Here is an 18,152-nt window from a genome sequence, read left to right on the forward strand (position 1 = left end):
TCTGGTTGGTCTTTGTCAGCAGCTGATTCATCAGACATCATGATCTAATTGGCTGCTCAGCAACAAGCGAGTCAGAGAACAAGAAGAAAAATGGAACTGTGGATGACGATGACTTTTATGTTTTCATCTGCATCTTTTGGTTGGTCCCTCCGTCCTGGTGTCTGACTGCATGTATGTATGTATGTTTGCAGGAAAATATGAAAACAATATTGATGATTCATGTGAAACTTGGTGGAAGGAGGTAGCATGGACGAAGGAAGAATTCACTAAATTCAGATCAGGTACATCCAATCAAATGATTTTATATTAATATTTCTATGATTTTATACATGGATGGAGTCCTGCGGGAGTATAGACTAAACTCTCTCCTAATCTACTTTAAAACTTTCCTGCTATGATATACAGGCAGTCACAGACTCAATTCAAGCTTTAAAATTCTCACCTGGCTTTGATCTTCCGACAATGTACCGTGTATTTCCCGAAAAGTTTAGTTTAGGAGATTTTTACCTTCAGCAGCACGGTGGTGCGGTGGTCAGCACTGTCGCCTCACAGCAAGAAGGTTCCGGATTCGAGTCCCGGCTCAGGCGCAGGGTCTTTCTGTGTGAGTCTGCTTGTTCTCCCTGTGCCTGCGTGGGTTCTCTCCGGTACTCCAGCTTCCTCCACAGTCCAAAGACATCAAGAGGGGACCAGGTTAATCCAGACTCTAAATTGACCGTAGGCATGGCTGGGAGAGCCAATGGTTGTCTGTCTATTGTCTGGTGACCCGTCCAGGGTGAACCCCGCCTCTCACCCGAAGGTTGCTGGGATAGGCTTCAGCCCCCACCACCCTTAACAGGATAAGCAGTAGAAAATGGATGGATGGATGGATGGATTTTTACCTTCAAAGTGAAGAGTTCTACAGCTTTTTGTAGTTCATCTGTGAAGAATAGAAAGAAAATGTCTGTGAGTTGAGCAGAATCATCTCCATAAGCACATAATCGACACCAAAATGCTGAATTATAAGGGTTATGGTATGAAATGAACATCTAATTAACAGGCAACAGCCCTGATGAACATTCGACAGTCAGCACACCAATTGCACGCCCCCCCCCCCAAAAAAAAATTGTAACATCTGAGGCGATGTGTTGTGTGATAAAACTGCACATTTTAGAGTGACATTTTATTGAGACGACGCCAGTGCGATAATCGCAGCGGTAATGAGCGAGCAGATACGCCACACCTGTCAGGTAACTGGATCTTCTTGGCAAAGGTGAAGTGCTCAATGACACACATTTGTGATCGAAATTAGTAAGAAAGGAGCCTTGTGTCTAAAAAAAAAAACAAAACACACAGGCGGATTAATATGGATATGAAAGCGTTTTTTAACAACATAGCAAGGGCAGAGATAATGTAGATTAAGCAAGTCGACACACTGTGACACAGTTCCAAGTTGAAAAGAGATGTGTTTTTGATCAGCAAACTCCTGCTGCGATATGTTAGCTTTATTCATCCAAATTGGGCTTGGATTTAAGAACAATCAGCGGCACCCTTTGGTGTGAAAGCTCACAGACAGCACAGCCTTTACCAAACAGCTGCTTTGTTGAGTTCTTCACTGTATTTATTAGTCGCAGCGTGCCGCAGCACTCACGCTGGGCTGATCTGAGAGAGACAGATAGGGAGACCGTGCGGGAAAGCATGTGTTGTAAATAATCCCTTCACTTAAGACTGTCGGCCAGTTTATCCACTACCGTTCATGCTCATCTCCATGCTCTTTTTAACACCTTGGCAGTTATAAAGTCATTAATTAAGCTTTTGGCGAATCCACCCAGAGAGCCTGTTGTGTGTGTGTGTGTGTGTGTGAGAGAGAGAGAGAGAGAGAGACCGCTGCAGGCATCTCCAGCCATCTGCTTCCAACATGCAGATGTCAGAGCCTAATAGGACCTCTGTCCAGGCAAAGCAGCTCCCTGACATTAGCAAGCATCCTTCAATAAAACACCACAGAGATAGGAGTGATCCAGTAATACCCTGAAAAGAAAGCTGCAGTATGCTAAGTGTTTAAATGCACCATAACAGGCACATTATGAGACCTCATGAGAGCAGATCATTTACACTTGTGACCAAAAAGGTGAGGCTGTTCAGCCTTAACTAAATAGTAGAGTCATTAACTTTGCATGAATTGGTTCGAGCACATGAAAGGCGCAGTTCATGAGCAAATAACTTTATCCTCACCGAGCTCGGAACAGTCCCGGCTCTGGTCCTCTGGTGATGACATCATAGCATTAGAGATCCCACTACTCTGAGCTTTCCAGCGCCTGTCACCTGGTGACAGAGTGTCACTGGTGAGACGAACCCTCAGCAATATATCAAAGGGCTGCACCTGTGGTACTCAGTAGCACTGTAATCCATAATGTAGCATTGTGAGGGGGCTGCAGTCCAGCCCAGACCAGCCAAACTACCTCAGTCTTTCAGCTTGCAACAGAAGGCGAGTGTTGGACTGGAAATATTCTGGTAAAGTGATAGTTTTACCCACAAGGGAACGCAAACTTCTTTGGCAATAAGTTATCTTTTCCTTGCTTCTTACCAAAGAGGTGGATGGCCCAACTCGCTGGAAGTATGCCACTGACAGAGAGTAAATATGGAGCATTAGTTTATTGAAATAAGCTACCAGTTATAACTGTAATGCACAGCCGGGCCAGAATTGTAATGAGTTTTACATTAAAGACATCATGTAACAATCAGCAGCGCCAGAGCCTTTCGTGGAGTTCTTAAATCTTGAAGGAGATGCTTCACCTCCAGGTTTTAAATTTTGTCATCAATGCAGGACTCATTGCCGTCTGGAGTTGGTAAATTCACCAGGCGGTTGAAAAAAACAAAACAAATAAATAATAATTCTGTGGAACTGCTGGATGTATACATAAGTTTGGATTGAGCATAAGCCTCAGATAACATTGTACTAGTTGAGTGTGACAGAGCTGCAAGCACATCATTGAGATTCCATACAGGTTTGGGTCAAAGCTGGCATTATTGGCTGCATTTCATGGTCTAAATCTTTTAAAAATTCCATTTCCTCACCAGCTAATGGAGTACTGCAGGTGGCTGCTTAGACACCAATCTGCACTCAGGACAGTGTGTGTTTGTCTGTGTGTGCACGTGTGTGTAGACCGTGTGAAGTCACTGATAGGCAATCTTCAAAATCACAGTTTCTTTTGAACAATGGAAAAAAGAAGTAAAAGCATGGCTCCTCCCAATCCTGTCAAAGTGCACGTTTACTTATAAAATGTACTGAAAGCTCCTATCTGGCTCCGAGACATCTTAAGTGAATCATCGCATCTATTTGTGGTATTATTTACGGAATACTAAACCCCATCAAACCTTGCAGAAACCTTCAGACTCATTCAACGAGAACTGAAATGATTCATTTCCTCATCTGGGCTTTTGGATGCACTGCTGAGTGGAACACAGGAGCACCAAAAGTCACACTGAGAGCCTCAAAGGCAGCGAGTTACATCACCTCAAAGCCATATAAGTCAGGGTCTAGAAGTGACACGTCTGTGGGGATGTCTCTGTTCTGCTTCAAACCAGCCAGTTCCAACCTGTAAAACCTAGAAGCCTGAATATGATGTATGTTTATGGGACTTTCACACAACTGATTGTAGATCAGAGGTCATATATTCCTGTGCCACCACCTAATAGAGGCCCTGAGGGAGGCTCTGCTTGCATGCTTAATCATCCCAATGCACTGCAGTCACATGTAGGTTTTTGTAATCCAGAGTCACATCTGGACCAATGTGGCGTTTTAGTTGTGGACATTGTGTTTGTGTTGTTCCAGGTCTTTGTGTTATTAAGTGGTTTTCCTTGGTTCCCCTGTTTCAATTTACTGTTCCTCTCCCGTGCCTACTCGTTTATTCCGGTCTTTTTCACTTGTGCACCTGTGTCACCTCAGTTCATTAGTCTTCACCACCCACAGCCCTGTTCCTAGCGTGGCTGTTCCAATCACTTCTCCCACCTGTTTCACGTTGTGTCATCAGGGGAGTTGTACATTAGTGTGGTTTTCCATCTTGTCTGCCGGATGGTCGTCACTATTCCCTTTTAACGCTGTCTTGTCCTGTGAGATGTTAGTTTAGAGTTTTGTTGCTGAAATTACTCCCGTCAAAGCACTGCACCCAGCAATGGTGCTAAAAACTTCATGGAAAGACCAAAGAACTGCTTTATTCAGTGTTTGTGACGAGAACATGAAGGATGCTGATTATGAGCACCTTATAGGGCCGAATCACTTACTTACTTCGTTCTGTTGCTGTCAACAAACTCAGAGCTGCTGGACTTATTTGAGGACAGTGCAGATTACGCTGTACTCTCACTGCCATGCTCACAGCTCTGCCAGCCAAATCGCCTGAAACAAGTTTCAGATTTGAACTTTGCATCCATCCTTTTTCTATTCCGCTTGTCTGTTCGGGGTTGGGGGGGCTGGAGCCTATCCCAGCTGACACTGGCCAAGAGGCAGGGTTCACCCTGGACAGGTCACCAGTCCATTGCAGGGCCATCAGGAGCAATTGGGGGCTCAGAAACTTGCTCAAGGGTACTTGGATATGGTCACCGGGGAAGTGAGGATCAAACCAATGACCCTTCGGTTACTCGGCGGCTCTACCTCTGAGCTACGCTGCTCCCTGGTTAAAACTTTGCAGGGAACACAATTTCAATTCAATTTGACACTTACGTTGAGCAATGAAAAACTAATCAAAGCCTCACGCAAGACATTCGATTAAGAAGTTTATTTCACTTACGTGAACCAGATTGGTAATTTTTCATCTGTCATACTGTTTTCTCTCTCGATTGTATCAAGTGGAGAGTCTGACTATAATTACATTTGCATATTCTTAATTTGTGTCATTTTTTTCCACTGGATAATAGAAATTCAGACATGTTTATTACTTTTACTTCAAGTACTGGCTGGTTACTTTTTTTCATCATAGCTGTGCCAGGAAATAGGAGAAGTGTATTGCTGCATTAATGATTACTGACAGACTGGAGATCAAAAAAAAAAAAAACAGGCTGGTTACTTGAAGGAGAACCCAACCTGTTTGTGAACAGCAGAAAAACACCTGAAGTGACCTCTTCACGAGGTGGCTTGTAATGTGTTTCAAACATGCCAGTGCCAGTTAATGAGGTTCTTTTAAGGTCCCAGATTAAGTGTCACGTGATCAGCAGCGGTTACTGCTGTTGAAACAGCAAAAGAAAAATATCTGCAAAGGCTGAGCTGGTGGTTGGCACCCACAAACAGCCTCTGCAGTGGGAAGTTTGTGCTTGAGTTCAAGAACTCTTCATTACACTTCATCCACACCATCGACCCAACCAACACCCTGCCGTAAACAGGTGGTTTTATGTTACCATGTCGGCCACAGCGGTGGGCTGGAGGCATTACGTCCTTGGGTTGACACCAGTCCCACTTCAACTGATGTGATATATAAGATAAGAACACCTTAAAGGAATTACTTCAAATTTTTGTCCCCTGTGGCTGAAGGATAAACTGAACTGGCAAGTTGGCAAATCGAAAAGAGTTTAAATGCGACCACATCAGTGGTGGTTTAAACATTATCACTTGGCGTGTTACCAGTGTTTTGATTGGCTGCTGTATGAAAATAGTTTGACAAAGTTGAGAGTTTAGCAACTCTTTTGGCTGAGTTTCTGTGGGCTTCAGCTCTACCACTCTTAGTTTCAGTTTAGTTTCCAGGTAACTCAAAGGTTTCGCAGTCCAAATCTAGCTCAAAAGATTCCTGTGCTGACTTATATAATCCCACGTTTGCGCTGTGCTGATTTGAATGCATAAAGAATAATGTAAGGAAAGATATGTGTGTGACTCAGGGACCATTTACAAGGCAAGATTTCGGAACCAGATTGTGAACCAGAACCTTTCCCAGGATATTTTCAGTTTAAAGCGTTTTGGTTTTATTAACATGGATTATCTGCTTATTCCTGAGCAAGAATGTAAGTCACCAAAAAACATTTGAAACATGCTAAGTACCTTTCTAATGAAAAAGAACAGGTCAAACACAATCTTAAAGAGCCCTTAGAGGGTTAATTCAAGTGTACTATACATGAAACTGTCACCTTAATTTATACTCATGTCCCTTGCAATGTTCATGTGGGACAAATGATTATTCAAACTGGATCCAGCAGCTTCATTCCACCACAAATACTGTATGTGCTGCCAGGCTACAGTGCCCCCTGCTGCCCGATTATTTTAAAACAGATGAAACCATCAAATTCAGCTTCATCTATCTTATTGTATTTATTTGACAGTACTCTTCACTTTCATCTTGAAAACACAATGGCCTTCAAACAATTATAGAAATGTACATTTTAATATACAATAGTGACGTTTTGATTTGCTGTTTTGATTGTTTCTGCTCATGTTAGGATGATTTTACAAGGAGATACTGACATTAGCTTTTGATTGGTCTCATTAATATTTTGTGGATTTGGCTTCATTCGTCTCAACTCTTCAGCCAAACATTCCCGTCTTCTTTGCTGTGAAAGAGAAATAAAACATCTTATCATGCACACGTCACCTTTTTTCCTTTTGGGCTTCGTGTATTATCCGACTTCCTCTGACCTTTTTCAGTGACAGTATACATCGTTTCCATGCCGGCTTTAATGTGGTCGGTGACATGACAGTGGAGCAGCCACGTCCCAGGATACTGAGGACGCATCTTTACTGTCTGAACAGGAGGAACACGAAACACAAACACGAGTCAGTGGAGATCCGCTTTTATTTCAGTTGGTACAAAACATCAGCTGTGCAATAATTCCTCCCTTCATGAGGATTATAATGTTGAGCTATTCATTTAACCTTGATTCATTTAATGGTCATTTTGGATGCTGTAATATCATGTGAAAGCAGGTTTGGGCGAGTAATTGTAATATTTCTCATTCGAACAACTCTTACATGTCTTGCCACCTGTGCTCTTCATTCTCTGCGGATGAGGGCTTAATTCTTTGATTCAATTACTACAAAATTAAAGTTGTAAAAGTTCAGTTCGGCACAAGTATATGGAAATATCACCAGACACATCCTCCCTGGCCACTCTGGTAGGTACACTTTAACAATCCAACCAAATAAGAACCAGTTGGTCATGAATTCTACATATAAAAAGCTTATCATTCTCGATGACACAATTATCTTCATTGTTGAGGTTGTGGTGGATGGTGGCGTGCACTTGAGAGATCAAAATATAAGAAACCTCCCTCAATATAATCAACTTGTTATTGAATTATGTCTCATATTGTGCAAATGTTCTTAAAACATAGCCTGTAAGTGTGTTAAGTGGCCTCTCTTGTGCATTTGCATATAATAGACAAGTGGGCCATTGGCAGAGGACTGCTGCGCTCTCAAAGTGGCCTTCAGGGTTAAAACTGTTGCTGAGAAAGCCGATCTGTGTTGGAGACACAATTTCACTTGCTTTTATTGTCTCTCCCTCCTGTTTCTGGCTCAGTTTGCAGAAATGTGGTGTTTAGAGAGTGCTATTAGGAAATGTTGTAGCCCAACGGATGATCAGTCACACCTTTTCTGTGATTACATCGATACCTAGTTAAGGTACTTAAATATCTGATGTTTAACCACGACGTCTGACACCAGAGAACAGACAGTAATGAACTTGAGAGATCAATACACTGCAAGTTCAGAAAACGCACGGAAACTGGAGAAATATCTTCCATCACGAAAGCACAAAACTACACATGAGGAAAGGCTGTAAATTCCATTCGATAACCACGGATGTGTTTCGAGGTGAGACTGATGCAGACCTGGAAGCATTATTTTTAATATATTTCATCAGTCACAATATCTACGCTTCAATAATGGCCAATTTGCAGAATTTCTTAAACGTGTAACATCTTTTCCAAATGTTGCCCATGCAGCGATTTTAAACAGATATTTTCTCATTTTGCTTGTGTTTTGTCTTTTTTTTTGGGGGGGGGGGGTGTTTTGTGCGTAGAGCGTTAGAGGTTTTACCTGGAAGGTAGCTGGGAAAAGCTCAAACACATCTGTGTTGTGAGGGCCTCCACCTAACTAGAGAGACAAAGAGAGTTATTAGAGTTAATTTTACTTTATGCTCTTGATAATGATTGTACCCTTTATGTGTGTGTGTGTGTGTGTGTGTGTGTGTGTGTGTGTGTGTGATTCTTCTCACCTTATATTCCACACTGTGGCCATGCCAGTGTACACTGTGTATGTCTACCTCATTGCCCATTCCCATCAGGTACCAGTAGACCTTATCACCCGCTTCCATGCTCAAACCATTTAGGTTCCCGTACACAAAACCATTAATGGCTGAACGTGCACACAAAGAGTAGAACATAAGTACTTTATGAACACGATGCAACACTTTCACATCTCGGGTGTGGTGACTCAGAACAGATCAGCAGTGTGTGTTTATCTCACAGTGCATCTTGTTGCTCTCTATAAATGTTTCATCATCCTTCAGGTTTGGTCGAGGGACCCTGATGTGGGTCCTGATGTTTTCATCAAGATACCTGAGAATAAATGACAACACCACAATCACTGTCAACACTTGCAATGTTCTAGTAGTCAAACTGGCTTGTGATTTTAGTTTTTTGAAGCTCTCTGTACAGATTTTTGACTGTTTAGTACAATAGTTTGACTGTTCTCAGATACAAGCAGTCAAGAAGAAACCCTACGGTTGCATGGCAGCCTGTGTCTTCCGCTGCACCAGGATACCTTCAGAGAATGTTTTTAGGTCTCCAGAGATGCATCGAAGACTGGAAAACTTAGTCTGGGCCTAGTCGGCATAAATTAATGCTAAAGACATACAGTCTTGCCTAAAAGATGCTTTAAAAATAGAAAAACAGTTGTACAACAACAGCAGCATAAATGAAATCTTTCCCAGGGGAGAAAACTTGCAGATTCCTGTTCTGTTCTGCTGCCAAACTCAAGCGAGGAGACTGTGGCAAGTCTTAGCTTCTCAACCCCTGGGTCAAACTGGGTCAACTCAGAGGTTTCCTGACTGATTATTCAAACCACTCACTCTCATGGAGCAGCCTTGATAGATACTACTATATACAGTAAAGGTGAGGAGGTCTGTGTAATTTGGGTGAAATGTTTAAATGTCTGTACAGTGAATGGTTTATCTTAGTCAGCTCTGCTTACCAACTCTCGTTCTCATCAAATACCAGGAATAGCAGTGCAAACTCCTCTACTTCCTTCTTCAGCCCCAAGGACCTGGAGCAATACAGTTTACAGAACTATGCATGAGTACATGAATAAAACTATAAACAGGTTCAAGTATTGCTTTATTGCTGCTTGGATGTGGTAATGCTCACCTGGCCCAGCTACGTCGACAGATCACCAGGGGTCCAATTAGACCGCTGTACATGTCCTGATGGGCAGGGAGAATAAATGTCAGTGTGTGTGTGTGTGTGTGTGTGTGTGTGTGTGTGTATGTGTGGCTGTGGTATGTGAGTGTGTAAGCATTAGCACACCTTGACAAAATCCACAGTGGAGTAGTATGCTGACACAGAGCACTCCTCTTGCTCTGTGGTTGGTCCCGTATTCTTTGTCACGTACCACTCATACGTGTGTTTCTCACCTGTGAAACACACCAGTTGTTACATTCTCATCAGAAAAGTGGAGTCACACACTTGTTCCATGATTTCTCATCTTCAATTCGTAAAAAGGGGGATTCTTCATTGATTTTTATATCCGTGCCAAAGTGACAATGGAGATTAATAAGTATTTCCTAAGAACTTCTATACCTGGTTTGGTTTGGTAGACCTCAGGGGTTTCTGTCTTGACTCCAGCGGCGTGGATGGAGTAAGGTCTAGACGCCATGTTCTTGAAAACCACCTTCACCTTGTCCCCAACATCAGCATGGATCATAGGACCTGATAGGATGGACGGTTTTCTTGTTACTGATCCAATTAGAGCTCTGCAAATCATTCAACTACAGTGTACACGTTGTCTTATGCTGTCACTGCGACCCTTAGCAGGATAAGCGGTAGAAAATGGATGGATGGATGTTTTGGTGTGAACTTTTATACATAACCATTCGTCTGGCAGCTTACCCATAATGCCAAGGTGTTCCATATCGGCATGTCTTTCCACCTCCTTGGTAAACTTGTCATTGGTGAACTTGCGGTAGACCACTTTCTTATACCGTGAGCCAATGAACCCTCCCTGCTGGTCGAGGAAGACAGTAGCAGGACTGCAGAGGGAGATGGAGCGTAGCGTTAGTTCAGGCCGGCCATGAAGTCAAGCTCACAACCCCGCGATACCAGCTGATGATCAGCTGTTCCAAGCTCGCCCAACTGGCTCAGCTGATTCTTTCCGTGCTGTCTATTGGCAGATGTGATTCAAACCATCTGATAAAATCTGACTTCTCTGCTGGCTGCGAGCCACCTCCTCCCCAACCCTTGGACTGAGTCAATGAAGCTTCTGTATGATGACTTTTACTTGTGTCTTATTCTTCAGCAGCTCCTCTGCACCTTCCTCTGGCAGACCCGAGGCCTGCATGTCCTGCGTCACCACAGCCTACTAATCAACTCCTTCACTTCATTTCCCAATGGCCAACCTACAGAGGGACCTCTGATAAACTCATTCCTACTTCCCTCCACCCTCAACACTCCCACCAAAAAGCTCAGCATCTTCGACGCTGCGGCCTCCAGATCCACCTCCACTTAAGTACAGAGTATTTTTATACAATGGCAATGCCACTTTTACTTAACAAAAAAATATCTCCACCCCATATACTGTATATGGATGACTGCTGGGATGAAAAACAAAGAAACAGAAATACAATTCTGTGAGTTATTTTTGAAAGGTAAGAACATCCTCAAACTAAGACGTTACCTCTCCTGACCACGAAACATCTCTGCTTCCCAGGTGCGGTTGGGGGCGTAGTCCCATTCTAGCTCCACGGCTGCGATGTAGTAGGTTTTAGAGTGGAGCATAATCTCACCCTGACGCTGAAACAGGCTGCATTTCTCTACCGTGTAGTTGGCTCGCATCCCGCCACGATAATGATTCACTGTGGGAGACGCCACTTCAAATTGACCTGGAACACATCAACACAACACACGTTTTCAGATATATTTATGACAGGATGCAAAAAAAAAAAAATGAACCAACATGTGTTTCACCTTTCCATATTTTTTTCATATTTTATAATATTAGGAAGAAGAGGTGGTCAGTTGAAAAAATGCACGTTTAGCGGGCGTAATGTGTGGTCAGTTCTGAGGCAGCAGACATTTCTGCCCTGACTGCATACTGGAGTGATTTCATCGGTGCTTATTTTCACCACTCATTTAGACAGAAAACGTAAGTAAAATTAGGACCAAGGTGAAAAATACTGAAGTTTCCCTTTAAGTTAGAGAGGAAGACACAGTACCGATGCTGTCTGGCTCCATGGTGACGGTGTGTGAGATGTGTGGGAAAACGCTGATGGAATTTCTTCTGTTCTGGCGGAAGATGAAGCGGTTTCCCTTGAAACTGAGGCTGTTGATGTCCGTCTCTGAACCCAGTCCTGACAGGTGCCACGTTACTTTGTTGCCCTTGCACATGGTCAGGCCTGGGAGATTCCTATACACGAACCCATTGAGGGCTGGGAGAAAGAGGGAAAAGAGAGAAAAACTCAGGAATGTTAAGGGAAATGTCTTAATTGCAACAGGCAGGAGAGGGAGAGGAGATGAGTTTGTCTCTACCCACCGTGCATCTTGTTGCTCTCCATGAAGCCCTCATCCTCTTTGTCGACGGTGGCAGGAGCTGTGGCGAAGGTCTGGATGTTTTCATCCAGATACCAGCTCAGGTTTTCATCAAAAACTGTAGCCAGCAGGTGGAACTCTTTGTCATAGTTCTTCTACAAGGGGACAAGTGAGCGATGAGGAAGATGCTGGTTGAAATATTTTGATTTATAAACTGATTGGCTTTTGATTTTTTGTTGTTTGTTTGTTAAGAATTCAGACTTAAGAGTTAATGACCCACAACATTCTATATAGAATTTCAATTTTGATTTATACCTCATGCAACACATGACAGGGTAGATGTTACTTATTTTGAAGGGGATTCTAAGGGGGTCTCAGGTATATCGATATTTTCTTGTTTTTATCTGACTTGTTCTTTTATTGAAGCTAATATCCTCTTTCTCAGGAGGTTTTGCCACAGCAGCCATCTTGGCTGCAGGTTCCTATCTTCATGAATGGGAGAGAGCTAAACCAGTATAGAAACACCAGTCCAATTAAATTAAAAAAACATATTAAAAAAAAAAAACTTGCAATGTATGACTTTGCTTCAAAATGTCAGTTCAAAATCTTTTTTTTTCCTCAGGTCATATTTCTGCTGCACTTGCACAAGTTTCCATGACATAATCCTTGCGTTAACTGTAAATATCACGATTAATTAGGATACGAGCTGTTCAGACCAATTATAAATCAAAGTCATCAATGGCAAATTGAACTTTTTTTTTCTCTCTTCTCACCTGCACGCCTTTCTTCAGAGACCCAGGGCGACAGATAAGGAGGGGTCCGACCAGGCCGGAGCTGGTGTCTTTGACAGGGTCTACTCCGGAATAGTACAGATAAGTCAGACAGTCCGCCTCACCCTCGACTGGCCCGGCGCCCACAGGCACCGTCCACTCGTAGGTGTGCATTGTCCCAGGTCTGACCAGAGCTGCTGGAGGAGGCGTCACCAATCCTAAAAACATTTATTCATGTGGAAAGATCATCAGATGTCTTCCTCTCTCACGTGCTCTGGTGTGTAACTTAGCAGCACTCACTTGGTTTCCGTTGTATTTCCCTCAGTTTTTTATCTGTATAGGACTCTGAACAGGAGAAGAAGAGAAGAGTTAATATGGATTAGGAAAAATGGTGCTAATGCTAAATGATGTTAGTGCACTAATACAGAATCAGTGCATGTATTAACCTTCTAGTTCATTGTAGTAGAGCGTCCCATCTTGCTCTATGCTATACTGAACACCGTGTGGTTGTATAGAGTAAGGTCGGCTAGCTTTGTTCTTGAAGACCACCTTGATAGTGTCCTTCTCCTCAGCTCGCAGCACTGGACCTGGAGACACACAAATAGAGTTTTGTAATGTGTTGGACCTCGAAGTGCTGTTTCATATGGAGCGTATCATATATTTCCTGACCACAGTTAACAGAATCAGTGAGAAACTACTAATGACATTATCACACGGACAAGATGAGACTGCATGGAAAGCAAACAAAGAGTTGTCTTGAGCTGCTCTTCTTCTTTGTCCTCATTTCTTCGAGTGTGTGTGTGTGCTATGTGTTTGTCCTGCTGCTCTGAATTAGTGCACCATGTATGAGTTGCCTTGAGATAGTCCCAGCTTGAAAGGTAAGGCCTGGTAGAATGTGAAGAAGGAGGTTAGGCCAAAATATGAAGACAGACAACATTCGCCAGCCTAATATTTTCAGCCCAGTTTTTAAACTGCTCTTCTGCTACTTTAATTTCCACAGATGAATGAGAGGACTGTAAGTGCTCCTCCACCAATGCATCTCAACTCACCCCTTTTTATTACAAAATCAGGACGATAATAATGATAACAACATCGCCAGAACTGGATGAATGTTCAATTCCAAAATCGATTGTTTCCAGCACTGTTCCTTAAGGACTACCGAATTAAATCCAAATCCATTCACAGTGCTTTGAATGAGGCTGCTAACAGGCACACAGACAAACCAGCGCTGATGAAAACACAACTTCCTTGGCAGAGGTGATCAATTTCTTCTTGGATGAATTATTCTCTCTTTTTATTGTTCCATTTATCTTATATGGTCAGACAAAAAAAAAAATCTGATGTTCTTTGTCTTGAAAGTTAAATTAGATAATGGTATTTGTAATATGAGAGGTGCAGTCAGCCCAAAACCAGTCTGGATTACCCAGGATTCCAAGGTGTTGCTCATCTGGGCTGCGTAGCATCTTAGAGGTAAAGGTGTTGTCGGTGTATTCCACATAACGAGCTTTCTTGTAGCGACTCCCGATACGATCTCGACCTCTGGCTATGAACATGTCTGCCTCACTGCACATATGCAAGCATACAGAAGCACAAATTAGAAAGGACAACATTAAGAATAAGCACAAACATGTGATTGTGTGTATTCAATCACCAACCCATCAGTTGATGGTGTGGGGGCGTAGTCCCAGACTTCCTCCTCGGCAGCGATGAAGGTCTCTCTGAGCTCACCGTATGGACGTGGTTTATGGACGTTGGGGAAACACTTCTTGATCTCAAAAATAGCCTGCATACCAGCTGGATGGAAACACAAAGCCAAGCCACTGGAGTTTTTCTTTTCTTTAATCTGACCCAGTCATGTTTGTGACATTATTGTTCACATTTGTGGGTCGGGAGGTGTGACTCACCCATCAGGTGGTCGTTAACAGTACACGTCAACAGCCAGTGACCAGGGTTGTCAGACACCATCTCAGCAGTGGTGCTGGAGCCGGGGAACAGACTGAGCGTGTCGGTGTGGTGATTCTGAGTGGTCAGGATCTGGCCGTGGAAATGAACCGAGTGCATGTCCACCTGCCAGTTGTAGATAAGTGATATTTTAAGTAATGTTCAGAAAACAGCAATAACAACCTGCTAGCAGCTATTGATTACATATCTGCTTCATCAGTCTTTGGTAGATTATGGATTCAGTTTATAAAAATGACAAAGTAGAAAAATGCAACAATTTGCGTAACTGAAAAATGAGATGAGATTTTAAAAAATTACTGATGAGCCAAAATGAGAAAACTAGCTTGCAACCTTGAAGTTGTTACTTTTTCTTTGTCCATCTGTTTGCAGAATTACACCCAAAAAAAGTCTCACTTGTCTCTGGTGTAGCTCAGGCCGAGGAAGAAACCATTAAATTTGGGGGCAGATCCATTTAACATAGCAAAAGTTTGCACGATATTCTTTCTCTTTGTCTGAGTGCCTTCTAGTTCGCTATTAGAACAAATGTAGGGCAGTTTGACATGCGCTGATGTTCTACCACTTATTTACAATGTTCAGGATTAGCATAATGCCAGTTAACCACTCAGAGCCTTTTAATAAACAATATGTTTCTCTTAGTTGCCTTTTGAACATGTATATATTGATAAAAAATCTTCAACACCTTGAACAATAGTATATCAGTTACCTCATTGCCCAAGGCAAAAATATGCCAGAGGATCTTTTTGCCTTGGCACATACTCAGTCCAGGAAGGTTCCCGTACAGAAATCCGTTTATTCCTGTAAGACACAGTCGAGGTTACCAGAGCTCGTGTGGACGTGCGTGCATTTAGTGAATCTGCTCACTCTCCTCACCGTGCATCTTGTTGCTCTCCATGAAATCTTCATCGTCCTTCAGGCCTTTGGCAGGATTGGTGATGTACGCCCTGATGTTTTCATCCAGGTACCAGCTGAAGTTCTCATCAGACACCATGAACAGCAGAGAGTACATGTACTCTGCTGACTTGTCTCCGTATACGTCCAGAGTTCCTACAATAACATTCAGTTCAGTTCCTTCTTCCTGAGATATGTAAAACCCCTTTTGTACCATGACAAATGATAGCGTAACCTGAAAGATGCTGATATTTTTGGAGCCCCCTCCACATTTCTGAGCTCCTCACCAAAGGCTAAGCCACTCGGCTAAGGACACTCATGTAGGCCTCTTGTATCCTCATTCGTTCAATAACTTGTGAAAAAAAATCATCATATGCATCTGTTCATCAACAAAAATATCTGTTTTCAGAAAGCAGAGCAGAAGTGGGTGTGGTCTTGACATATGTAAATGAGTCAACAACAAGCAGTTAAAAACAACTTTCTATTTTTCCAGATGATTATGAAAATATTCAAACAGCAAATGTCTGTGATTAGTTAATAACATTCAGTCCTGGGTCCAAGTACCAGCCAAAGTAGCGCCCAAACAACTGATATCACATCAAAATATTAATGAGGACAGGAGGATTTGTAAGACCCTTCAAGTTAAAAATGGACCCAGTACCTCTCTTACAGATGATGAGGGGTCCTATCAGTCCTGAAGCTATGTCTTTTGGGGCGTTGACGTGGGAGTGGTAGAATCTGGTCAGGCAGTTGCCGTCGTCTGATGTTGGGCTGTGGGACAGTGGGAGGGTCCACTCATATATTACTGTTGCACCAGGAGCCACGGCGTCGTCACGCTTCTGCTGCGGAGCGGTGCCGTCTGGGTACAGGGCTCCTGAGGAGGAAGGACCGATCACAGCTCTGTTCATCATCACAGTTACCATCATCACCATAATCCCAGCATTTCTTCCTCACCCTCATTGCTCTTGCTGTAGTTCAGGCCGTGAGGGTGGATGCTGTACGGTCTGGATGCTGCGTTCCTCAGCTGGACCACCACCGTGTCTCCCTCTTCAGCCATCAGCACAGGTCCCAGGTATCCCAGCCATTCATTCTTTGTCACCTCCGTCCTGTAGGTGCCGTCGCTGTATTGCTTATAAACGGCCTTCTTGTAGGTAGAGCCGATTCGCTGGGGGCCCCTCTGGAGAAAAACCGAGGCCTCTCTACAGAGAGATCCAGACACAAGTATGCACTTGCTCATCTATCATGGCATTATTTCAAAATCTGTAATCAGCTGGACATTCAAAGCACAAGGCACACAATTTAATAAATATTGTTTTTATTCATATCTCAATGGACTTGTTTTAGCTGAGTTTCCACAGAGCTAGATGGACTTTATTGATCCTGTGAGAGTTCAACAGCAGCAAACACTGGAAGTTTTTTTTAGGTTTTTTTGTGCTGCAAATCTGAAGAAATTGCTGGTGGACTTCATCAAATGGGCACATCAATAGTTCCCAGTCAGTGGTGAAAGTCGTGAGACGAGACCATAGAGAAACAGCCTTAAAGGGCAGTGGATTCAAAATATAAGACGGTGCCAACCAACACAGAGCTTTCAGTACAAATGATGGACTGTTAAACAAATTCAGTCTAATAATTCACTGGTGTGTCAAATTCAACACAACACGTTGCTCTCTGGTACCAGTCAGTAGTTGGACAAGTTGAACAAGACATGTAGGATCCGTGTACTTACTCATCCTCCTGCAGTGACCGGTTCTGTATGATGTTCATCCCACTTGGGGCATAGTTCCATAACACCTCCTCTATCCTGAGAACATACTCTCTCCTCATTCCAGACACACTTACTGCTGCACAGCACAGCAGCAACAAAAGCCCCAACCGATGCATTTTAACTGCGTAGTCCTGGAGCTTCGCCACTGCTAGTATCAATACTAATGATAGCGATGAAAACAGACAGGACAACTGACAGCTGTTGGTTTGTCTGTTTGTCTCAGACTTTAGCTCCAGTGAGTCTTTATACCCTGTCAACAGAGGGGTCACTGACCCACGTATCAGAGGAGAGAGAGAGAGAGAGAGAGAGAGAGAGAGAGAGAGAGAGAGAGAGAGACCCCGCTGCCCGACACCCTGCAAACTCAAAAGTTTGTAATTGCACAAGAGCAGAGGATGTTTTGCCTGCTGACATCTGTATTTTGATTATCCAAGTAGATGCTCTATAACCAGTCCAAACATTGAGCTGCATCAGAGAGAAATGGCACTTTAGCTGAAGATCTGGGTCACGGCAGTTGCTTCTCTTTGCTTGAAGAACTGCAGCCTATGTAGTCCCGGTTAGCCAATATCAACTACTATCTTTTGACCTTGTCAATATTGTTCCAAAAAAGAGGGTTTAAATAAAGCAATGCAGTGCTGACTGGTAACTTCTGCACCGGAAGAGGAAGTCAAATTTACTTGTCAAATTCAGCAAATTATTTTTCTGTTTCTGCAACTCCTTTAATTTCCTTTACTTAAAGTTCATTTCCTGAACTCAGGAAGACCCAGCAGAGGAAGAGAGGCAGTCAAAATGGGGTTCGGGTCCAGCTGAGGCAACACGCTCATCACCCCCCCCACACACACTGCCCAGCATGCCACTGGCTAGTCTTCTCTCTCTGGACAACAAGCTGCAATGTGACAGCTTCACAGAGATCTGGCTGTCGATGTAATAATACTGGACTTAGTTGACCTCTTGTAGTTTTATATTCAAGTAAATGACCACCGACAGACTCATTTTACAGACGAACGTAGGTTATTATGCTCAGCCAGATATGAGCAACTGACTTTGACGAGAGACTGACAGTTCTTGTATTTGATAAC

The 18,152-nt window shown here is 43.1% G+C and overlaps 1 protein-coding gene across 2 annotated transcripts; it reads right to left on the reverse strand.

Annotated features, from left to right (window-relative positions):
* Positions 1–880: 880 nt before the first annotated feature.
* cp (ceruloplasmin) lies at positions 881–17,305 on the reverse strand. Of its 2 annotated transcripts, none has more exons than XM_086224121.1 (24): positions 17,038–17,305; positions 16,266–16,510; positions 15,973–16,185; positions 15,294–15,467; positions 15,127–15,218; positions 14,366–14,528; positions 14,117–14,255; positions 13,885–14,024; positions 12,908–13,048; positions 12,762–12,806; positions 12,465–12,679; positions 11,696–11,846; positions 11,379–11,591; positions 10,841–11,045; positions 10,057–10,196; positions 9,748–9,876; positions 9,475–9,581; positions 9,316–9,371; positions 9,143–9,214; positions 8,417–8,508; positions 8,166–8,305; positions 7,988–8,044; positions 6,546–6,695; positions 881–916 (listed from the first exon to the last, which is right to left on the reverse strand). In XM_086224121.1, the coding sequence occupies exons 1-24, from the start codon at positions 17,190–17,192 to the stop codon at positions 896–898; spliced, it is 3,255 nt and encodes a 1,084-aa protein (XP_086080247.1). In that variant the 5' UTR covers positions 17,193–17,305; the 3' UTR covers positions 881–895. The 2 variants fall into 2 exon arrangements, with proteins under 2 accessions (XP_086080247.1, XP_086080249.1); XM_086224123.1 differs by lacking the exon at positions 881–916 and adding an exon at positions 5,948–6,504 and having other exon boundaries at positions 6,590–6,695.
* Between the last annotated feature and the right edge of the window lie 847 nt (positions 17,306–18,152).

Source organism: Aulostomus chinensis, chromosome 14, assembly GCF_037954235.1.
Source record: "Aulostomus chinensis isolate RoL2024-O1b breed Wild chromosome 14, RoL_Achi_v1.0, whole genome shotgun sequence".
Taxonomy (NCBI): Eukaryota; Metazoa; Chordata; class Actinopteri; order Syngnathiformes; family Aulostomidae; genus Aulostomus; species Aulostomus chinensis.